General features: G+C 32.1%; 2 protein-coding genes across 2 annotated transcripts; both read right to left on the bottom strand.

Moving 5' to 3' along the window:
* Window positions 1–10171: 10171 nt before the first annotated feature.
* LOC127812492 (pentatricopeptide repeat-containing protein At1g08070, chloroplastic-like) lies at window positions 10172–11966 on the bottom strand. Its single transcript, XM_052352895.1, has one exon. The coding sequence runs from the start codon at window positions 11931–11933 to the stop codon at window positions 10347–10349; it is 1587 nt and encodes a 528-aa protein (XP_052208855.1). The 5' UTR covers window positions 11934–11966; the 3' UTR covers window positions 10172–10346.
* Window positions 11967–13041: 1075 nt separating this feature from the next.
* Window positions 13042–14376, bottom strand: LOC127811385 (increased DNA methylation 3-like). The gene is made up of 3 exons (XM_052351238.1): window positions 14208–14376; window positions 13757–13980; window positions 13042–13077 (listed from the first exon to the last, which is right to left on the bottom strand). The coding sequence occupies exons 1-3, from the start codon at window positions 14374–14376 to the stop codon at window positions 13042–13044; spliced, it is 429 nt and encodes a 142-aa protein (XP_052207198.1).
* Between the last annotated feature and the right edge of the window lie 4584 nt (window positions 14377–18960).

Raw genomic sequence — 18960 nt, 5'->3', positions numbered from 1 at the left:
TGTATCTAGTAAAATTGTCGAACAATGATACCACACACTTAAGAGAGGGAGGTAAATTAGGTAATTAAAAATTTTGGTTTAACTTAAAAAAAAAATTAGCTTAAAAGTGAGGATTTAGTGCAAAATATGGTGATGGATAGAAATGCAAAAAAGAGACCAAAAAAATTTGAGTAGTTCAGTCAAATGATCTAATTCACTATATTTAACTCTTCGCTAAGGATTTTAAAAACTTCACTAAATTATCTCACTTGATCACAAGTAGGCTTTCTTGACTTAAAAGACTAAGAAATACAACCTCTAATTATCAAAATAAGTCCTCATGCACCCTTACTAGGAAAGTACAAGAATATTACAATAAGAAAGAATTTAAGAGATGAATATCTTAGTTACAAGATCTCTAAAAATAAACATAAGACTTGAAATAATAAATACAAGTAAGGAGCAAAGCCTCTAAGATAAAAGTTTTAAAACAATTGAGCGTTTGTGAGTAGTTGGAACACTTTTAAGTTTGCAATTAATTCTCTTACCCTTTTACCAAGTTTGAATTTATAGAACTTGATGAGCCATTTGAAAATTTTGGCCGTTGGTGGGTAGTTGGGGTAATTAATGAGCTTCAAAACTAGTCGTTGGAGAAGTATTCAAGAAAAACAGTACTACAAAGAATCGATTGACAGATTAGTATACAAATTTGAAAAACCATAGACACGAGGGAAAAAAAAATGATCGACATGCTAAAAAACTGTTGACCAATTTTTATATAGTGACTGTCGACTGTACTTGGCCGATAGCCAACATTCGATCTGTCGATAGGCTATGAAAGCCGATCAACAACAAGGGCAAAAGCGGACGATTGTTCCTTAGAATTGTTCGACAGTTTATCTTGCGCTTATAAAAAAATATTGCTCCATTTTTCAAGCACTTCAAAACCACTTTTGAATAATTAAATTTAATTAAGAATAATACATAAAATGAAAAACTTGATTTCTCAAGAGCCGTCAAGAAATATTTGGCATTTGATTTCAAGAATTGAAATTCATTTTGAAATTTAGAAGACTTATAACATAATTCAGGGTATAAAGACAAACAAAACAAAATATTTATGTCATTATAAAAAAATATTATTTTTATCATCAAAACCAAAATAAAGAGCAAAACAACATTTGGTTGGATTGTTGGGTTTCTGAATTCCATTATTTTTTTAGGGGTTTGTTGTCGAGGTTATACGTTGCCAAGGTTTAAGGAAATAAAGTTGTGCCTCTCGTAACAACTATAGATTTTGGCATAATAGTAAGTGCTTGATCTTGGGTTCAATTGGTAACAGAGCAAGATTGCAGGTTCGAAACTAATTAAGTAGGAAATCATAGACCAATATAAGGATCAAACCACGTGGTCAATTGAAATAATAAAACAGTGCAAAATTAAATATCTGGAGGTTGGAATGAGAGAAAATAAAAAAAGAGTAATGGAATTTTAGGGTTTTGATTAAACACCGAAATGGAATTATAGAAAGTAAGTGTGTGCAAAACTAGTGTTGCTTTTCTTGCCAATTTTCTTTTATTTTTCAAGATCTATTATCAATCTTACATATTTCATTTTGTTTTAAGACTTGGATAAATTATACTTAGCAACCCTAAAGCTTTATAGAAATTCAGGTACGCTATAGATATTTGATAAATGATAACAAACTTAATTTAGTTCACAACTCTAACTACATTTTCCCTTACTGTTATTTCACATATATTACAAATTTTAACATAATCAAAATACCTTCACATTTTCTCTCCCTCTTACTTTCATCTCATTATATGGACATAATCAAAATACCTTCACATTTTCTCTCCCTCTTACTTTCATCTCATTATATGGTTATTTCTTTGATCAACGATGGTTTAGCCATTGCTTAACTAAAGAGAGAAAGACATCAACAAATTGCTAAATTTTGAATAATTCACTAAACAAGTTAGGAGGATAAAATGAGAAAGAAAATGGTAAGATACTTCTATCATATTAACAATTTTAATGAAGAGAGAAGAAAATATAATTAGAGTTATAAAGTTAGAGAAGATCACTACCATTTCTCAAACGTTAAGGATATTTTTATCTTTTTATTGAATCTAAAAGGGAAATGATTGTAATTCTTTTTATTGGACTTGCCCAGAGGCACAAAGAGTTTTGAAACTATATTCCTTTTGTTTATGGTTGCACGTTTGGTAGAAGATAAATTATGAGTGCTTTTGAGAAGATTAAAAAATAGATTTTTTTAGCTTAAGGGAACCATTCTTTGATTTTATGGGTTTGGTTTGTACCTTTTGATTAGTGGTTAATTTTATAAAAATTTTGTTATAATTATACCCTTCTTTTGATCCTAAAAATGGCTTAAATTAGATATTAATATATATTTTATGGTTATATGCAAGTTTAAATTGAAAAAATGAATGAAATGAAGTTCTAAAATAAAAAATTTAATAATAATAATAATATATATATAATATATAATTTATGAATAACACTAAATTGTTTTTGTTTGTAGGCATGAAAAAGATGGGTTTGGATACTCAAATTGAATTAAAGCCCATGAAGAATTAAAATCCATGAAGAATTAAAGCCCAATTTGAGCAACCCATGTAAGATATCATTTGGAGAATGCCCAAACATTATTTTTTTAATCCTAATAAAGATAAAAAACCCAATTATAGAAATCTATTTTTTTATTTTTTAATGTGAGTGCTTTATTATGTGTGTTTTTTAGCTAAAATTCATTTAATTATTAGGTGTGTATTATAGCTAAAATCCAATTAACTTTATGAGTGCTTTATTAGGTATGTATTTTAGCTAAAATCTATTTAATATTAGGTGTGTATTATAGCTAAAATCCATTTAACTTTAAGTGTGTGAGTGCCCATTAGATATAATTATGTTTAGTTCAATAATTGAAATTGTGTGGTTTGTATTGTATCTTGTGGCCTATAAATAGCTCACTTGATTGTATTTGTAAGTGTGATTATTATTCTTGAATCAAAATTTAGTTGTTTTCTTAGAATTCTCTATTTGAAAATTGCTTTTATTCTCTCTCATTTTCTTTATTGTTTTCTCTTGTGATCTTACTTCATTTCTTTGTTCTTTTAAATTTTATGTCATTTATTGTTATTTTATTATTCACCGCCTAAATGGCCGGTTAATTTATGCCTTTAAATTTCTATAATTTTAATTCTTGTCATTTAATTGTTCACCGCCTAAATGGCTGGTTAGTTTCTACTATTTTAATTCCTGTCATTTAAATTCTGTTATTTAAATTATGTCATTTAAATTTCTGTCAATTAATTTTTAAATGAGATGAGTGGCTAAATCTAATCTTTGGTTAAGTCAAGGACAGTGTCCAACGCCAATGATTCCCAAAGAAAGCTGCGCTTTAAATGAGTAACATTAATTTAAACTTCAGTATGAGTGTGTTTTGATTATTGAGAAATCACTAGGTTTGGATTGAAGCGTAAGTCTAACTTAGAGCTTTCATGTCACACATGAGAGTTATTAGAACTGAAAACGCTATCATACCCAAACCCAGATGATTAATTTAGTTATTTTGTATATTAATTGCAATTGAATTTATGGTAGTTGCTTAAATTAAAATCCCGCATATCATGTATGGGGATTGCTTAAACTAGAACTATCATTATCTCTAATTAGATTTAATAACAAACCCTCATATCTGAAATTAAATTAATGTTGCTAATCTTTTATGCTAAAATTTGGGAATCAACGGGTTGGCGTTGAAATTGTCTTAACTCAAGTACTATCCAATTTCATATTCTCACGTTCAGTATTTATTTTAACTTCTGCCTTGCTTTAATTTCTAGTATTTGTTATCTAAAAAATCATAAAAAAAATATTGTTATCAATCCATCTAAATGCGTGTGCGTGTGTGTGACATTCTTTTTCTTTTGCCATAAATAAATCTCTCAGTGGACGATTTGGACTCATCCAAAAAGTATAAATTTAAATTTGAACTACAACTGCACTCGTACACTGACGAGTATAAACCTTTCACCTAAATAAAGAAAAAAATATAAAATTTTTATTGTGTTTTGTTTTATGTTTTAATTGCAGAGTGACAATGCAACCACCTTTCTCTCTTGAACCTATCTGTGAAGCTAGAGAGAGAAAATATATTATGTATATTTTCACATTAACTAATAGGTTCTACACCTATATATATATATATAAATATGCATGAATCACGACATAAGCATAGGTCATGATACAAGCGTATAGCTAACCCTATAAGAAATATACAAACACAATAATCAATACAAAAAAATTGATATTTTGTGGCAATTTCAAAAACTTTCACAAAACATAGTATTGTGGTGGTTTATAAATCACTACAAGATACATTTTTTGCGATAATTTCTTTAACATTTTGCGGTAGTTTTAAAAAATTGTTGCAAAATTTAAAATTTTAAAAATAAAATTTTGCAATGGTTTTTGAAAAACCATCGTTAAATTTAGAAAATAATTTAATTATTAAAAAATAAAATTAAATTAACATTTGTGGCAGCTAAGATCCGCCACAAAATTTATTAATTTAATCATTAAAAAATTAAATTTTGCGAAAGTTTTTGAAAAATCGTCATAAAATCTAGAAAATAATTTAATAATTAAAAAAATAAATTAAATTAATATTTGTGACGATTTTGAAAAATCACTGCAAAATTTATTAAAAATTAAATTTTGCGGTGATTTTTAAAAACCATAGCAAAATTTCAAAAAAATAATTTAATAATTAAAAAATAAAATAAAATAAATCTAATATTCATATTCAAAACATATAAAATTTTGATAATTTATATAATTTATAAAAAAATTAAAAAAATATGTTAACTCTTATTTTTATTTTTTAATTAATTTATTAATTTAATTTAATTCAATTAATTTATTCCATTTTTCTTTTAAAATATATATTTTAAATTTAATCAATTAATTAATTTTTTTATTTTTTTTATTTATATTAAAAAATATAATTATGAAAAATAGTGGTTGGATTAGTATATAATTAATATGCACAAGTACATAACAAGGAGGCTTTGCAGATCGGTTGGCTTTGCGCCCGCACGAAAAGTCCTAGGGATCGAAACTAGGGAAAGACACTAACTGCAATAAAATTTTAACATTGCCACGTGGCAAACGGCATGGCCTGCCCGCTCAACAAGGCACGACTAAAAACCATGTGCATACATGCGCGTCGAAAACAACGACGGTTGAAATCGCTGCTAAAGTTCAATGATTTTTAGCAACGATTATGAAACCGTAACTAAATGTTACCAATTGTTGCAAAAAATATTGTCTAGTGGCGGTCAACGGTTGTTGAAAACCACTGCTAAATGTTTCGCGATGGCTGCATTTATGGTGATTTTGAAAATCGTCGCTAAAATTCGATTTTTTTGTAGTGAATATACAACTCAACACTCCCCCTCAAGTTGGAGCATATATATGATATGCATCAAGTTTGTTACAAAAATATCCAATTCAAGGACTCTTGAGCGATTTAATAAAGACATCTGCTAATTGGTCATTTGTATTGACAAATATGTAATGATATAATCAGATAAAATATTCCCTTGAATGAAGTGACAATCTATCTTGATATATTTGGTCCTCTCATGAAAGACTGGATTGGAGACAATATGTAACGCAACTTAATTATCGCAAATTAACCTTACTTGTGATATTTCTCCAAACTTGAGTTCCTGAAACAATTGTTTTAACTAGATAAATTCACACCTCCCATTTGATGTGTGTTTGTAGAAAATCGAATGATCAGACTCACTGCAAGTCATACAACCTTCTTGAATAATAGCAATGAAGCGACCAAACCAGGCTCACAAAGAATGTTTTAAACCATACAATGAGCAACAGAGTTTACAAGCTAAACCAAACTCCCCCTGAGGAACAAACTCAAGAGGTTGCTCCATATAAATTTCTTTTTGAAGTTTACCATGTAAGAAGGCATTTTTAATGTCCAACTGATACAATGGCTAGTGGCGCATAGCGACGATAGAGAGAAACAAACACACAAAAGACATTTTAGCCATAAGGAAAAAGGTATCACCATAGTCAAGATTATAAATCTAGATGTACCCCTTGGCAACCAAACAAGCCTTAAGCCGATCAATTTTCCCGTCAAGACTAACCTTGACAGTATAGATCCACCGATATCCAACAAGAGATTTCCTTGGGGGTAAGGGAACCAAATCCCAGGTATCATTGGAATGCAAAGTAGTAATCTCTTCTACCATTGCTTGTCACCACCCGGATTAGAAAGTGCCTCACTTATAATCTTGGAAATAAAAACAGATGATAAGAAAGAAAGAAAAGCATTAAAAGGGGAAGACAAACGATGATAACTAAGAAAATTATAAATGGGATGGGATTGCGAGTAGGACAGGTACATTTCTGAATGGCAATGGGAAACTGATCATCAGGAGGTAGGACCGCAACAAGTGGAGATGCTGGAGTAGGATGTGAGGCAGTAGGAGTTGCTAGGGCAATAGGAGAAGCTGGAGTATGCGCAATGACATCATCAAGACCAACATGAGTGTAACGCCCCAGCCTCTTCAAGGCGTTAAATTTATTTCATATATGCTAGGTTTTTTTTTTTTTTTTTACATACACAAAATATGCTAAAATCCTCAACACATCCATATAAGAACAACACTTTCAAAATATAACTAAGGAAATGAAATACTTAAACATAAGCGAAAGTAGTTTCAGAACCTTAAAAATCATAATGTTATGGGTATTTCCCAGACTAATCCTTATGGGTTGGGCTCGACCCAGTAGGCTGGCCCAATCGCCTAAAGCCCAGTAGGCCCAAGCCGAGCTTGTCAGGGTAAGCTTGCACATCGTTGAAACCCGAGCTCAGATCGCGGAACCAAGCGAGCTCCCAGCGAGACTTCCATCTCGCTAGCCTACCGATCAGCTCATCGATCAACCTATTCAGCTCGCATAACAATAAGATTGCGGAAGCCCCGAAGGCATGGACCCACCTACTTTATCTTATACAAACCAGATCCCTTGTAATGCGGAGCCCACTCTTGGTTTTATGGAGATGATAAGGACACATTGTCCCCCATAATATCATCTTTATATTTTTGTATTTTCTGCAATTGTAAAGACCTCTTACTATAAATAAGGGTAAAAAACACCATTGTATGGGGGATAAAATCATAATAATGACATACTATTACTCTACCGAAATAACCAGATGACAGTCGTGGAGTAGACATCGTTCTGGCCGAACCACGTAAAAATCTCTCGTGTACGTTCTATTCCGTTCCTCCTCCTTGCATTTGGGCTTATTTCCTCATTGCAGGTATACGGATCACGATCGTCTAATTCTGAGCGTCGGCACATAACATACACGAGTTCATACATATCGTTTGTCCAACATATCATTACAATAACTATTAAAATCACATAACATAATCGACTGAAATAACTGGTACTTAGCCCTCCATAGGGTCCACCAAAAACTTCTATCACGATCATGCCTCAATCACTCATTCGCCTTTCCGGCCGCTTGTCTCGCCTAAAATGTGGAATATTCCTGGGATATATGTCCAACGTTAGAAGATGAATCTTCTAAAAGATGGTTAAAATAATAATGAATGAATGATGTATGGACATGAAGAAACATATGCCCTAGTGTAACTTTCTTGGCCCACCAGCTCGACACGGAACCTTAGGCAGAATCCCGACCTACTTTCAAGATAATCCTAACGTTGTTCCATCAATTGCCCTTGGAGAATTACCCCTACACTATCGGGGCGACATCCCATCCCAACACAAATATCGATATGTCAACAATATCATGCAGAGAAAAAAATCACGACCATCAATGCAACAATATATGTACAGATATGACAAGATGTGCATAAATTATATATGGCTTAACAACCATCATAAATATCATGCTCAATATAGATAAAATATAACATGTACAAGCTTTTGAGAAAAATTACTCACATCTCAAACTAGATTCAAAACACCTAAAAAAACGTGCATAGTCTGAATTTTCGTGTCGAACCTTCAAATTTGTACAATCAGTCAATTTCGAGCTCCAAACCACCCTATCCATCATATTTATTCAAATAAACATTAAAATATATTTTTTCATAATTTCTTACATTTTTTTCTATTTTCTTTCTATTTTTCTCTTTAAAAAATCTAAAATAAATTAGAATATTTATCCAAATATTTTTTACACCAAAATTCATAAAATGATACTCCAGATACTCTAGAATTTTTCTAGAGTTTTTCGAATTTTTCTCTTATTTCCATATTCTCATTTTTTTCAAAAATAAATATTTCTTAAATAATTTCCCAAACTTTTCTCCACAATAATTCATAAAACAATATTCCAAATTTCTGAAATTTTCTAGATTTTTTTCTTATCTTCTTCGATCGTCACAGTGACCTGCAACTTGCTCCGATGCTTGATCCGACTTCACCTTCTGGAAGATCTCCTTAAGCCGATCACAATGGTGCTCTTGGATGCTCGAAAAATTTATCAGAAGTGCCTTAAATCGGCCAATTACAGTCCGGCTCTGACGTCGACCCAATTTTCTAACGACCCTGAAAACCCACTCAAATGAACACCAAATCTCATCAAACTTTCCATAAATTCTCCCCAAGACACGAGAAACAAAAGTCTTTTATCCTTCTCCCTCAATTTTTTCTCAAACACACGGATTCACGACTCGACCGATTTTCCAGCAAACTCTTAAAACCCGCTCAAATGAATACGAAATCTCGCCAAACTTTCCAGAAATGAACCTAAAAGTATGAGGAACAAAAACCCTCTATTCTCTTCCATTAAATTTTCGTCAAATGAGAGCAATTTGAAGCCCAAATTTGTGAAAATCTTCGGGCAATTCTTCATTTATTTATACTTGAAATTGGCCCTCCAAACATCCATTCTCATTTAATCCAAGGCCACTAACGCATCCACTTGCCCTAGATCGGTCCAAAAACCTTGATAAGAGCCCCAAAAATCTGATTATAGTGGCCCAATTTCCATCCACTTTCGGCTAAAATTTTAGCCATTTTCGCCATCGACACGGCCGATTGTTGGCCAAGGAACGACCTAGGCCTATAGCCCTGAGCATTCCCCACCACTTTCCTCGAGCGGCCGAAAGAAGCGGTTAGGGCCAGCAAGTGATAGCAACAAACACAAGAACAGAAAGTTAAACTTCCCTTTTAAAATACCAATGAAGGTTACAGCTTATTCAAGGCTCAGATCTGTATATCATCACCTACAACGAACCAACGAGAAGCTCTCCCAAACCGAAGTCCAATCGGCCCAGCTTGGTACCAGCACACAGCAAGAAGATCACACAGAAATGGTTCACACAGAGACCCAACGAGTTCAACTAGGTTTCTCTTCTTTTTCACCCGCTCGTCCCATCGAACCCACATAGGTTTTATAGCCATCAAGAGATAAACTGAAATCAGTAAAAAATCCCTCAAAGGAGGATAAAGGAACCAGGCTTTCGGAGAAGATAGAAATGGCGAGATAGGAGGAGAGGATAAGCTAGGGTTTTTGACGGAGTCGCAAACGGCCAGAGAAGAAGTAGGTCACAAAACGAGAAACAACTATTATATACCTGGGAGAGGGCTGGCCGAGCTGGGCTTCAATTTGGGCCTGAGCTGCTGGGCCAAAATTGGCCCTACCTCCTCAAAGGCCCTTTGGGCTTGCTTCTCTATTTGGTGACCTGCACATTGGGTTGAATCCACACAAAAGTGGCCCACATGATCATCATAGCCTTGGGATGTTTGGTATCACAAACAACATTTCTTTTTTTTTTTTTTTTTTTTTGGGGGGGGGGGGGGGGGGGGGGGTTGTCTCTTTGGTAGCAAGTACCAATCGTAAGGTTTATCCTCTTTTTGCACCAAAAAAAGAAAAGGAAAAGAAAGAAAAGTAAGAAGGCTGCGTACATGCACTAAGGATTTTTTTTTTTCTCTTTGGTGTTAAAGTTTGCTTTTGCTAGATTTTGCAAGCATTTAGCTGCCCTCAATTTTGTCATGAATAATAGGTCTCCCATCTCATCACAAGTTGCAGAAGAGAATAGCCAACAATCAGCATCTTTACTGAAACTACCTGTGATGACAGAAGTGGGAGACAATGTATCCCCTAGACTTTTATTCTACTAAATCATTATTAATTATTGTGATCAAATAATAAATGAATCAGCAATTCGTTTGCTTTTCCTGACAAGTACTGTATATGAAGAATGTTAGAATACAGACATGTGATGTGCTATGGCTAAAAGCTACAAGAAGAATACACATTACTTCGCAGGGTTAGCAATGTAATCAACAAAGTCATCATGCCTTTGGATGGATGCAGCAGCATCAACCCAGCTACATCCAGCCATTTTCTTCAAGGCCATACTTCTCATTGCATCTCGAACCTCATTAGCATCTTCCCACCTCATGGAACTAGCATATGTGTTAGACAGTAGAGCATAGGTACCAATGCTGACACCTTCAGTTTCTGGAAGGCAGCGGGTGATCTGCCCGGACATCTCCTCGTTCCCATGAATTCTACAGGCATTAAGCAATGCTCCCCAAACTGTTCCATCTGCTACCACGGGCACTTTTGTTATGAAAGCCTCAGCTTCCCTCAGCAGACCTGCTCGACCATACATATCGACAATAGAAGCATAATGCTGCATTTGGGGAACAATTCCATAGACATCAGTCATAGCTTTGAATAACACCAACCCCTGATCAACCATCCTCCCATGACTGCAAGCAGACAACAAGCCAACAAAGGTTACATCATCAGGAGGTACCCCATGAACTAGCATCAGTGAGAAGAGCTGCAAAGCTTGCAAACCGAGTCCATTCATAGCCATTCCACTAATAAGAGTACTCCATGACACTACATCCTTGGTCATAAGCTTGTTAAATACCTGTATCGCCATGCCCATATCACCACACTTGGCGTACATGTTAATCAAAGCATTCCCCACACTACCATCCAGGGTAAGATCATGTCGAGTCCTCACGTATGAATGCACCCACCGACCCAAACTCAGGGCACAAAGTGAAGAACATACCGATAATACATTGATTAGAGTGGCCTCATTAGGCTCAGCTTCCCCTCTTTGCAGCATCTCCTGGAAAAACCCAATGGCCTCTTCACAAAGTCCTCTCTGTGCATAACCACCCACCATAGTAGTCCAAGAAACCACATCTCTCTTAGGCATATTCACAAACAGATGGTGAGCGCTTCTCAAAGACCCATATTTTACATAGATATCCAGCAGTGCATTGTCCAAAACAACGTTATATTCACCCAAAAATTTCAAGGCATACCCATGAACGGCTTTACCAAGCTTGATAAATCCCATACCGCAACACGCGGATACAACACTCACAAGGGTGGTAGCATTGGGCTCCACGTCCATAGCCAAAAACCAAAGAATGGCTCTCTCTTGAAAGCCACACTTAGAGAGCCCAGAAATGATTGATGTCCAGGAAACAATATCAGGACAAACTATTTCATCAAAAACCTTACACGCATTAAGAATGTCATTGCCAAGAACATAGAAATGGATCAGGGAGTTTTGGATGAACACATCAGAAAGATAACCGGATTTGAGGGCGTGGGCATGGATTTCGAGACCCTTTTGGGTGGCATGCAGCAAGCAGCAAGCTTTGAGGGCATGGGTGAAGGTGAAGTGGTTGTGGGAAGTGGGGTGGCGGAGCATATGGTTGTAGACGAAAATGGCACTTGCTGGGTTGGATGAGCGGGTGAGAGAACCCAGAAGCAAGTTCAAGATGTAAGGATTGGTTGATTTTACCAACTGGGCTTGGATTTGGCTTAGTTGTCTGAAGCTGAGACTGCGTATCAAAGAGTTTATTAGCATAGTTGTTTGCAGGCTCGTGTTTCTTAATAAATACTTTTAAACAAACCCATCCCCAGCCTTCACGAACGTTTTCGATAAGAAACGAGAACGTGAAAATAAATATTTTTTTTAAAAAATAAATATAAATAGAGTCTAAAATAAGAATCAAAAACGTTTTTCAAATGATTTCTATAAGATGTTTCTGTGTAACATAGCCCTCACCCCCAATACTTTCGCATTTTTTAATTTAGATATTTAAATTTTTAATTATTTTAAATATATCTCTAAACTTATAATTTTAAATTAATTATATTCTTAAATTTTTTATTATTTCAATTTCACTTCTGAATTCATTGCTCTCAACAAATTTGTGAGATATGCTATTGATTCGAAATTGCATAATTTAGTGATATAATTGAAATAACAAAAAGTTCAGAGATACAATTAATTCAAAATTGTATAGTTTAGGGATATATTTGAAACAACAAAAAATTTGAATGTCTAAATGAAAAAATATACAAATACAAGAATTAAAATATATATTTAACCTTAAAATGATAGAAATGAAAAATGGAGCGTCTTGCTATTTATTCAAGTGCAAGTTATATTTTACATTACATTTAATATTAATACATTGTGTATTAGATATATATTATTGTTAATTTATTTTTAGAACATGTTATTTTTTTTAAAATGACATGATATTAAAAAATATGAATTACTTGAATAATGCCACTTAAAGATTTGATATCTTCTACAAAGTGAATAGATATAGTATTCAAGATTGTTACTCTTTTAATAAATTATGATACAAATTCAAAGCAAATTGAAAATTTAAATTTGAAAACATTCAAAGTTCACTACATAATTAAAAACACGATAAAAGATTAATATTTTTTTATAATTAACTCTTAAATTTAGTGTGTAATAACTAAGACAATGAACTTGCACTTCTGCTGTTGTATCATGCTTAACTTATTTATTTATGGACCGTACTGATTTATTGGGTCGTGTCTCAGTGGCAAGCCCACCACTTGGCACTTAGTTTGGTCCCAGGCTAGATCTTGGCCCAATAGTTTAGATAATGTTTCCATTTAAGTTGAGATTCTTGGATCAATAACGAATCCGATCAACCTTGGACAACTCGCACACTGATCTTCATCAGCTCATAATCCTCATTAGATCCAGGACATTCGAGGATAATCTCTATTACTATCGTGCATTTCAATCCTCTATCGTCTCACGACGATAAACAACACACAAAGTATCTTTACCCCTATATAAACCAACCTAAATGCAAGCCAATGTATGTTCTTTTTAAGTCTTACCAATTTTCTGACATTATGAATCCCTACTAACTTGAGTGTCGAAGTGCTTGCAAGTGACGACCACCCCATACAGTGCAAATCGCCAGACTACAACACTCTGCCTCCATTGCAACTAGTCCGATCAACCTTGTTGAGCCGAAACGAACAATTTATATGGTCTAAAATGTTTCCATGAGACTAACAAAATTCTTTTCTATATCAAAGCTTGAAATGAACCATAAATACGTAGAAAGAAAATGCCTCAATCCTTGTTCAATCCTTCACACTTTTCCCATATAATCTAAAACCTAAATACATGGTAAGAAAATGCTCTCTAATCGATATAGATAGATATAAAAACTTATAAGATGAAACCTATATATTGTTTAATCTCAAAATAAGAATTCTCCTTTATCCACACTGCTGAAGCGAGTACAAGCAACATTTTCAGAAACTCCAGTGCTAAAAGTTATGGAACATATATAATTATTACAACTCGATCTTTCTTAATTAGCATTCAGGGTTGAACTTCCTTACCATGATCTCAAGGATGCCATCTGGCCTGAGGTCAGCTTCAAAGAGCTTGGGATCAACAGGTCCAGGCAGGCTGAAGGAAATGGTAAACTCTCCAGGCGGGCTTACCTGTTGCACCACCATCACTGCATGCGCAATTGTTGGTAAGTCCTTCAAAAGTCTTCCACCCGTTGAGGTCCCTTTTATAGTTACATTTCCGTCGCGATGGATATCAATCTGGAGTTCATCTGCCATGAATGCAACAAATAAACAACATTACATCTTCTCTTCTTAAATTTAAATCACTAGATTCGTCTTATCTGACATTTGACTGTTTCGTTGGAAAATGATCCTTTGGTGTTGTCACCAAATGAAGTTTAAATCGAGTTCAGATGTAAGCAATCAACTTCCATGGTCAATCCAATTAAAAGTTGGTGTGTGTTTGTGTGAATCTACAAAAGTAGAGGTCACTTACGTCCATTGTTTCGAACACCAGGCAGGGCAATCAGACAGAGGTAGGCTGTTGGACTCACACCAATATCCATCAAACCAAGAGTAGGACCAAAACTCCCTTCCTTGGCGGTACCAGTCCGAACAACATTTGGGTTGAATTCATTTGGAACTGCACTCTCTTCTGTCCTCATGTTGTCTGTTTTTTCTTTCATTCACAAGACGCGATTAAATAAGTCCCAAAAGCCACAAACTCATATGCATATATTAGGTCGTATGAGAGCCTTCCTTGAACCAAAGAAGACAAAGGACGAAAAACACAAACGAGTTTCATTCACCTTTATGCCTGGACTAGAATTAAGAATAAAAAAGGGTTCCCCAACAAGTAAAGGAAAAATGGTATATAGATATTGCCAAATCCTTTACAATAAACATGGCATACAAACAGAAAAAAAACTTGAGATAAACATATATGAAGTTATCATCACAGTTTATGTGTTGACCGTATAAATAAATAATTGAACTTCCAAAATCGCAGAAAGCAGGGGGGGGGGGGGGGGGGGGGGGAAGAGGCTTGAAAGAACCAACTGAAACCATCATAATAGTTGACCATCTTCAATCATTTAAAAACTTCCTAAAATGAGCTTGTAGTATCAAATTTACGTGTCAATAAAATCATCCAACAAAAATCGCTAGTTGAATCACTGATTATTTTTTACTATTTCATTGAAAGAGCGTTGGTTCGAGGAATAATTTTACGTGAACGTGGTTTTTAAATGACTTCGAAATAATAATAGTGAAATTCTCATTTTTAGATAATAGTAATGAGAATGCACATATATACCTATAATAAACATTAAGAAAGACAAAATCCTATAAATAGAGCATGTAGTGTCCGTGGTATTCATGGAATTGTCAAGTACATATTTTCAAACTCCTATTGAAAGGTTAGATTCAAAAAATTTCTAATAGTTGACCATATTAGTACATATTTTCTAAAAAATTCTCTATACACAATTGTTTATAAAAATATTAGTATAATGTAACATGAGGGATCTCTAGCTAGGTTGCATGGGAATAGATATAATACGAAATAAAAACATAAAAATAATATTTTTAAAAAAATAGAAAATAGATATATGGAAAATATGTAAATAAAAAAATATAGGGATTTGTTTTGTAAATATAATTTTTAATATAAAAATTATAAAAAAATAATTATTCAACCAAACATAAACATAAGTTCCATTATCAATTCAAATAAATGTAAATATAAGTTCTATTATCCATGAATTATGAATTCATAATTAAAAAACAGATAATAAGTTCAAAAAAATAATCAAACATAATAAAATGAAGAAGGAAGAATAAGATTTGGGTTTAAACCCTAATTTCAATGAGAAGTGAAAAATTTTCATCTCTAACGTCTTGAGTAAATATAGGAAAATGTGTTTCTAATGTTTTTAAAAATTGCGAAATAACCATAAAATGTTTTTAAAATTATAAAAATTACCCAAAATTTTTTTTTTAGTGTTTCTTGAGGTTTCAAGATACAGAACATTTCAAAAATATCGAAATGACACTATTTTAGCATTCATGAGAGAGCTATAGTTGAGCAAAATTAATACTAAAATAGTTTATTCTTTAAAAAAATCCTCCCCCCCCCCCCCCCCAAAATTGATTAAGACTTGATACATTGTTTATGCCATGACTTGATAGCTTAACTTTTGGAATTGTACTTCCATGTGATAATTCTTCTGCTTTGTTTAATAAATAAAACATTTCCTCCAATAATACCATTCCATTGATGATGTCCTAGATGGTCACTTTAAAACAATTTAGCAAAAACACTTTTACTATGAAATGAGGTGACTCTAGCGAGAAACAAGGTGAAAATCAATTTTTTTTTTACAAATATGAAAATCCTCATTGCATAGAAATGATCTAAAAATTGGGAAGCAATACCTAAATTGTTATCAAAATCAAATTTGGCAAACAAATGAGAAGATCAACCAAAAATCATCCAAACCAACTAAACTAAGAAACAAAAATTGCATTTACACAAAAGTGTTATGAAAAATCAACATACACATACAAATCTAAAATGCCATTTCATAGAAAAAGTTAGGGTTTATAGACAAACCTAAGTTAGACGTCATATTCTTCTTTAGCAGCGAATTTATACAAGAAAATTTTACAGCAGGGGCTTCTCTTCTTCTCTCAAGCCCTGAGTACTCACTCTCTCTCTAATGGGGGCAAGGAAATGTAGCAACCCTTAGAATAAGGCAAGGAAATGTTGCAACCCTTAGGAGTTATTTATACCCACACAATTAGGGTTTACCTTGTATATGAGAGAAAAATAAAACCTACCCCTTCAATGTATTTAAGACACACAAATTATCCCATCACTAGTTCTTGGGCCTCTATGGGCTTACACTTATTTGGCCCACATTCATTTGACTTTAAGAATTAACCCATCACATTAGTTATTTATGAATTTTTTTAATGTTTCATAATAATATTAATATATCTTAACTTAATTTAATATAAAATAAAATTCATAATTAATGTAAGAAAATTCATAAGCCCGCATAATAAGAAAATTTTAACAAAAAGTTCTAAGATGTCTAAATATCAATATTTGTTATAGTGACAAATTTAACTCAACAATATATCGAGAACTCCATAAAGTAAACGTCCAACTATAATAGTGCTAAGAATTATCCACTTGAATGCAAATTGATAGTTATGATACATAAAACATCAATTTAAATGTATTTTCAAACTTACTTTGGCTACATTCACCTATTCTTCGACGAATAGATTAATTGTAATATTGAACCATAAATCAATACGATGATCAAACCGTGTGATTTAAAGAAATATCAGAATAATGCTATATTATATATTTGAAGATTGAAATGAGTGGTGAAATGAATATGATAGGTGGGAACTTTAGGGTTTTGATCCCGGGTCTAACTGGAAGGAGTGAATAGCATTTATATATATAATGTTTCTTTTCTTGAGTTTCTTTTTGTTTTGGGGCAAAGTATATTTCAATGCAAATATTTCTTATTTTTCACTATCAATCTTACATATTTAATTGCTTTTTTTTTTTCATTTGAATCTTTAGTTTTCTTTTTTTTAATGATATAAAAAATTTAATTGAAAAAACAACTAAACACTGTCAAATATGGCCTTAAATTTATCATATTCACTTAAAAGTCCCATTGTTTTCTTTTGTCACGTTTTTTATTGAAAAATATTATTATGCTCTTATATTAATTAATTTTAAAAAATCAATTTGAAATACATGATGTGATAGCTGGCTATAATTCTTTGAGGGTCAACTTCAACTAGAATGACAAATCCCTTGGTTTACTTGAATAATTGCACATTATACAATTTTGGGATTTAACAATAAGGGGTTAATAATTAATCGGTATGATTATCAAATTAACTAAATTATTTCAATTGAATAGACTAAACTTGTGTCAATCAAACCAATGGAATAGATTTTCAAATCAGACAAATCTAAAAAATATAAAAAATTAAAAAAAACCAAACTAACTGAAAAATAATAAAAAAACTAACAAAAAAATAGGAAAAATTGATAAACCAAAGTAACAAAGTGCAAAAACAATGACGATTTTGAAATTTTGGTCGATTCGTTTATTTTGATTTTTTTCAATACGGAAGCCGAACCAAACTAAAATAACTGAAATTACAAAACTTGAAAATCGAACCAAATTGACCTACAGCTTGAACCGAACTAAATTGATAATTTCAGTCGATTCAGTTCTATTTAACTGAAATATTGTTCACCCTTATTTAACAATGAGAGAATTGAGTGGCATTTCCTTAAATGCAAGTTGTAGTTGTTAAAATTAATAAAAAAAAATGATGTGTTTGAAAAGAGGTGAAACTTGTATTAATGATTTGCAATTAATACTTATTGCATTAATAATTTATATTTTGTAATTTGCATTAATAATTTAAATCTTTCAATTACTTTGAAATAATAAATAGTAATAAAATATTCCCCCAAAACTTGCATGAATGATTTGCATTTATTACTTATTGCATTAAAAATTACATTTTGTAATTTGCATTAATAATTTAAATCTTTCAATTGTTTTGAAATAATATGTACTAATTATTGTAAAATTGATAATAAATTTTAAATACACGAGTTTATCAATGCTAATCATGGATTTTTCAATACATTATTATGTGAATATTAAATATTTAATTAATCGTTCAAACAATCAAAAATAAATATTATTTATGAGTAATATGAATAGACACTTAAATTATTAATTAAGTCACAGAAAATTGTTCATTTATATAAAATTTTATCTTTATATAATATAAATATTATATCTCTTTATATATATAAAAGTAGGATAGTCTTGAAAAAAGAAATTTTTCCCCAAAACTTGCATTAATGATTTGCAATTAATACTTATTGCATTAATAATTTATATTTTGTAATTTGCATTAATAATTTAAATCTTTCAATTGCTTTGAAATAAAAAATAGTAATAAAATATTCTCCCAAAACTTGCATTAATGATATGCATTTAGTACTTGTTGCATTAATAATTTACATTTTATAATTTGCATTAATAATTTAAATCTTTTGATTGTTTTAAAATAATATGTATTAATTATTATAAAATTGATAATAAATTTTAAATACACGAGTTTATCAATGTTAATCATGAGTTTTCAATACATTATTATGTGAATATTAAATATTTAATTAATCCTCCGAT

Source organism: Diospyros lotus, chromosome 1 (assembly GCF_014633365.1).
Source record: "Diospyros lotus cultivar Yz01 chromosome 1, ASM1463336v1, whole genome shotgun sequence".
In the NCBI taxonomy this organism is placed as follows: Eukaryota; Viridiplantae; Streptophyta; class Magnoliopsida; order Ericales; family Ebenaceae; genus Diospyros; species Diospyros lotus.
Note: the sequence above shows the minus strand (reverse complement) of the source record. Positions and strands in the feature narration are given on the sequence as shown.

Coding starts and splice junctions, on each gene's coding strand:
- LOC127812492 (XM_052352895.1), bottom strand. CDS start 11,933: ATGCTAATAAACTCTTTGATACGCAGTCTCAGCTTCAGACAACTAAGC.
- LOC127811385 (XM_052351238.1), bottom strand. CDS start 14,376: ATGAGGACAGAAGAGAGTGCAGTTCCAAATGAATTCAACCCAAATGTT. Junction 13,981..14,207: donor TGGTGTTCGAAACAATGGAC/GTAAGTGACCTC, acceptor CATTCATGGCAG/ATGAACTCCAGATTGATATC. Junction 13,078..13,756: donor ATGGCATCCTTGAGATCATG/GTAAGGAAGTTC, acceptor GAGGATTATGAG/CTGATGAAGATCAGTGTGCG.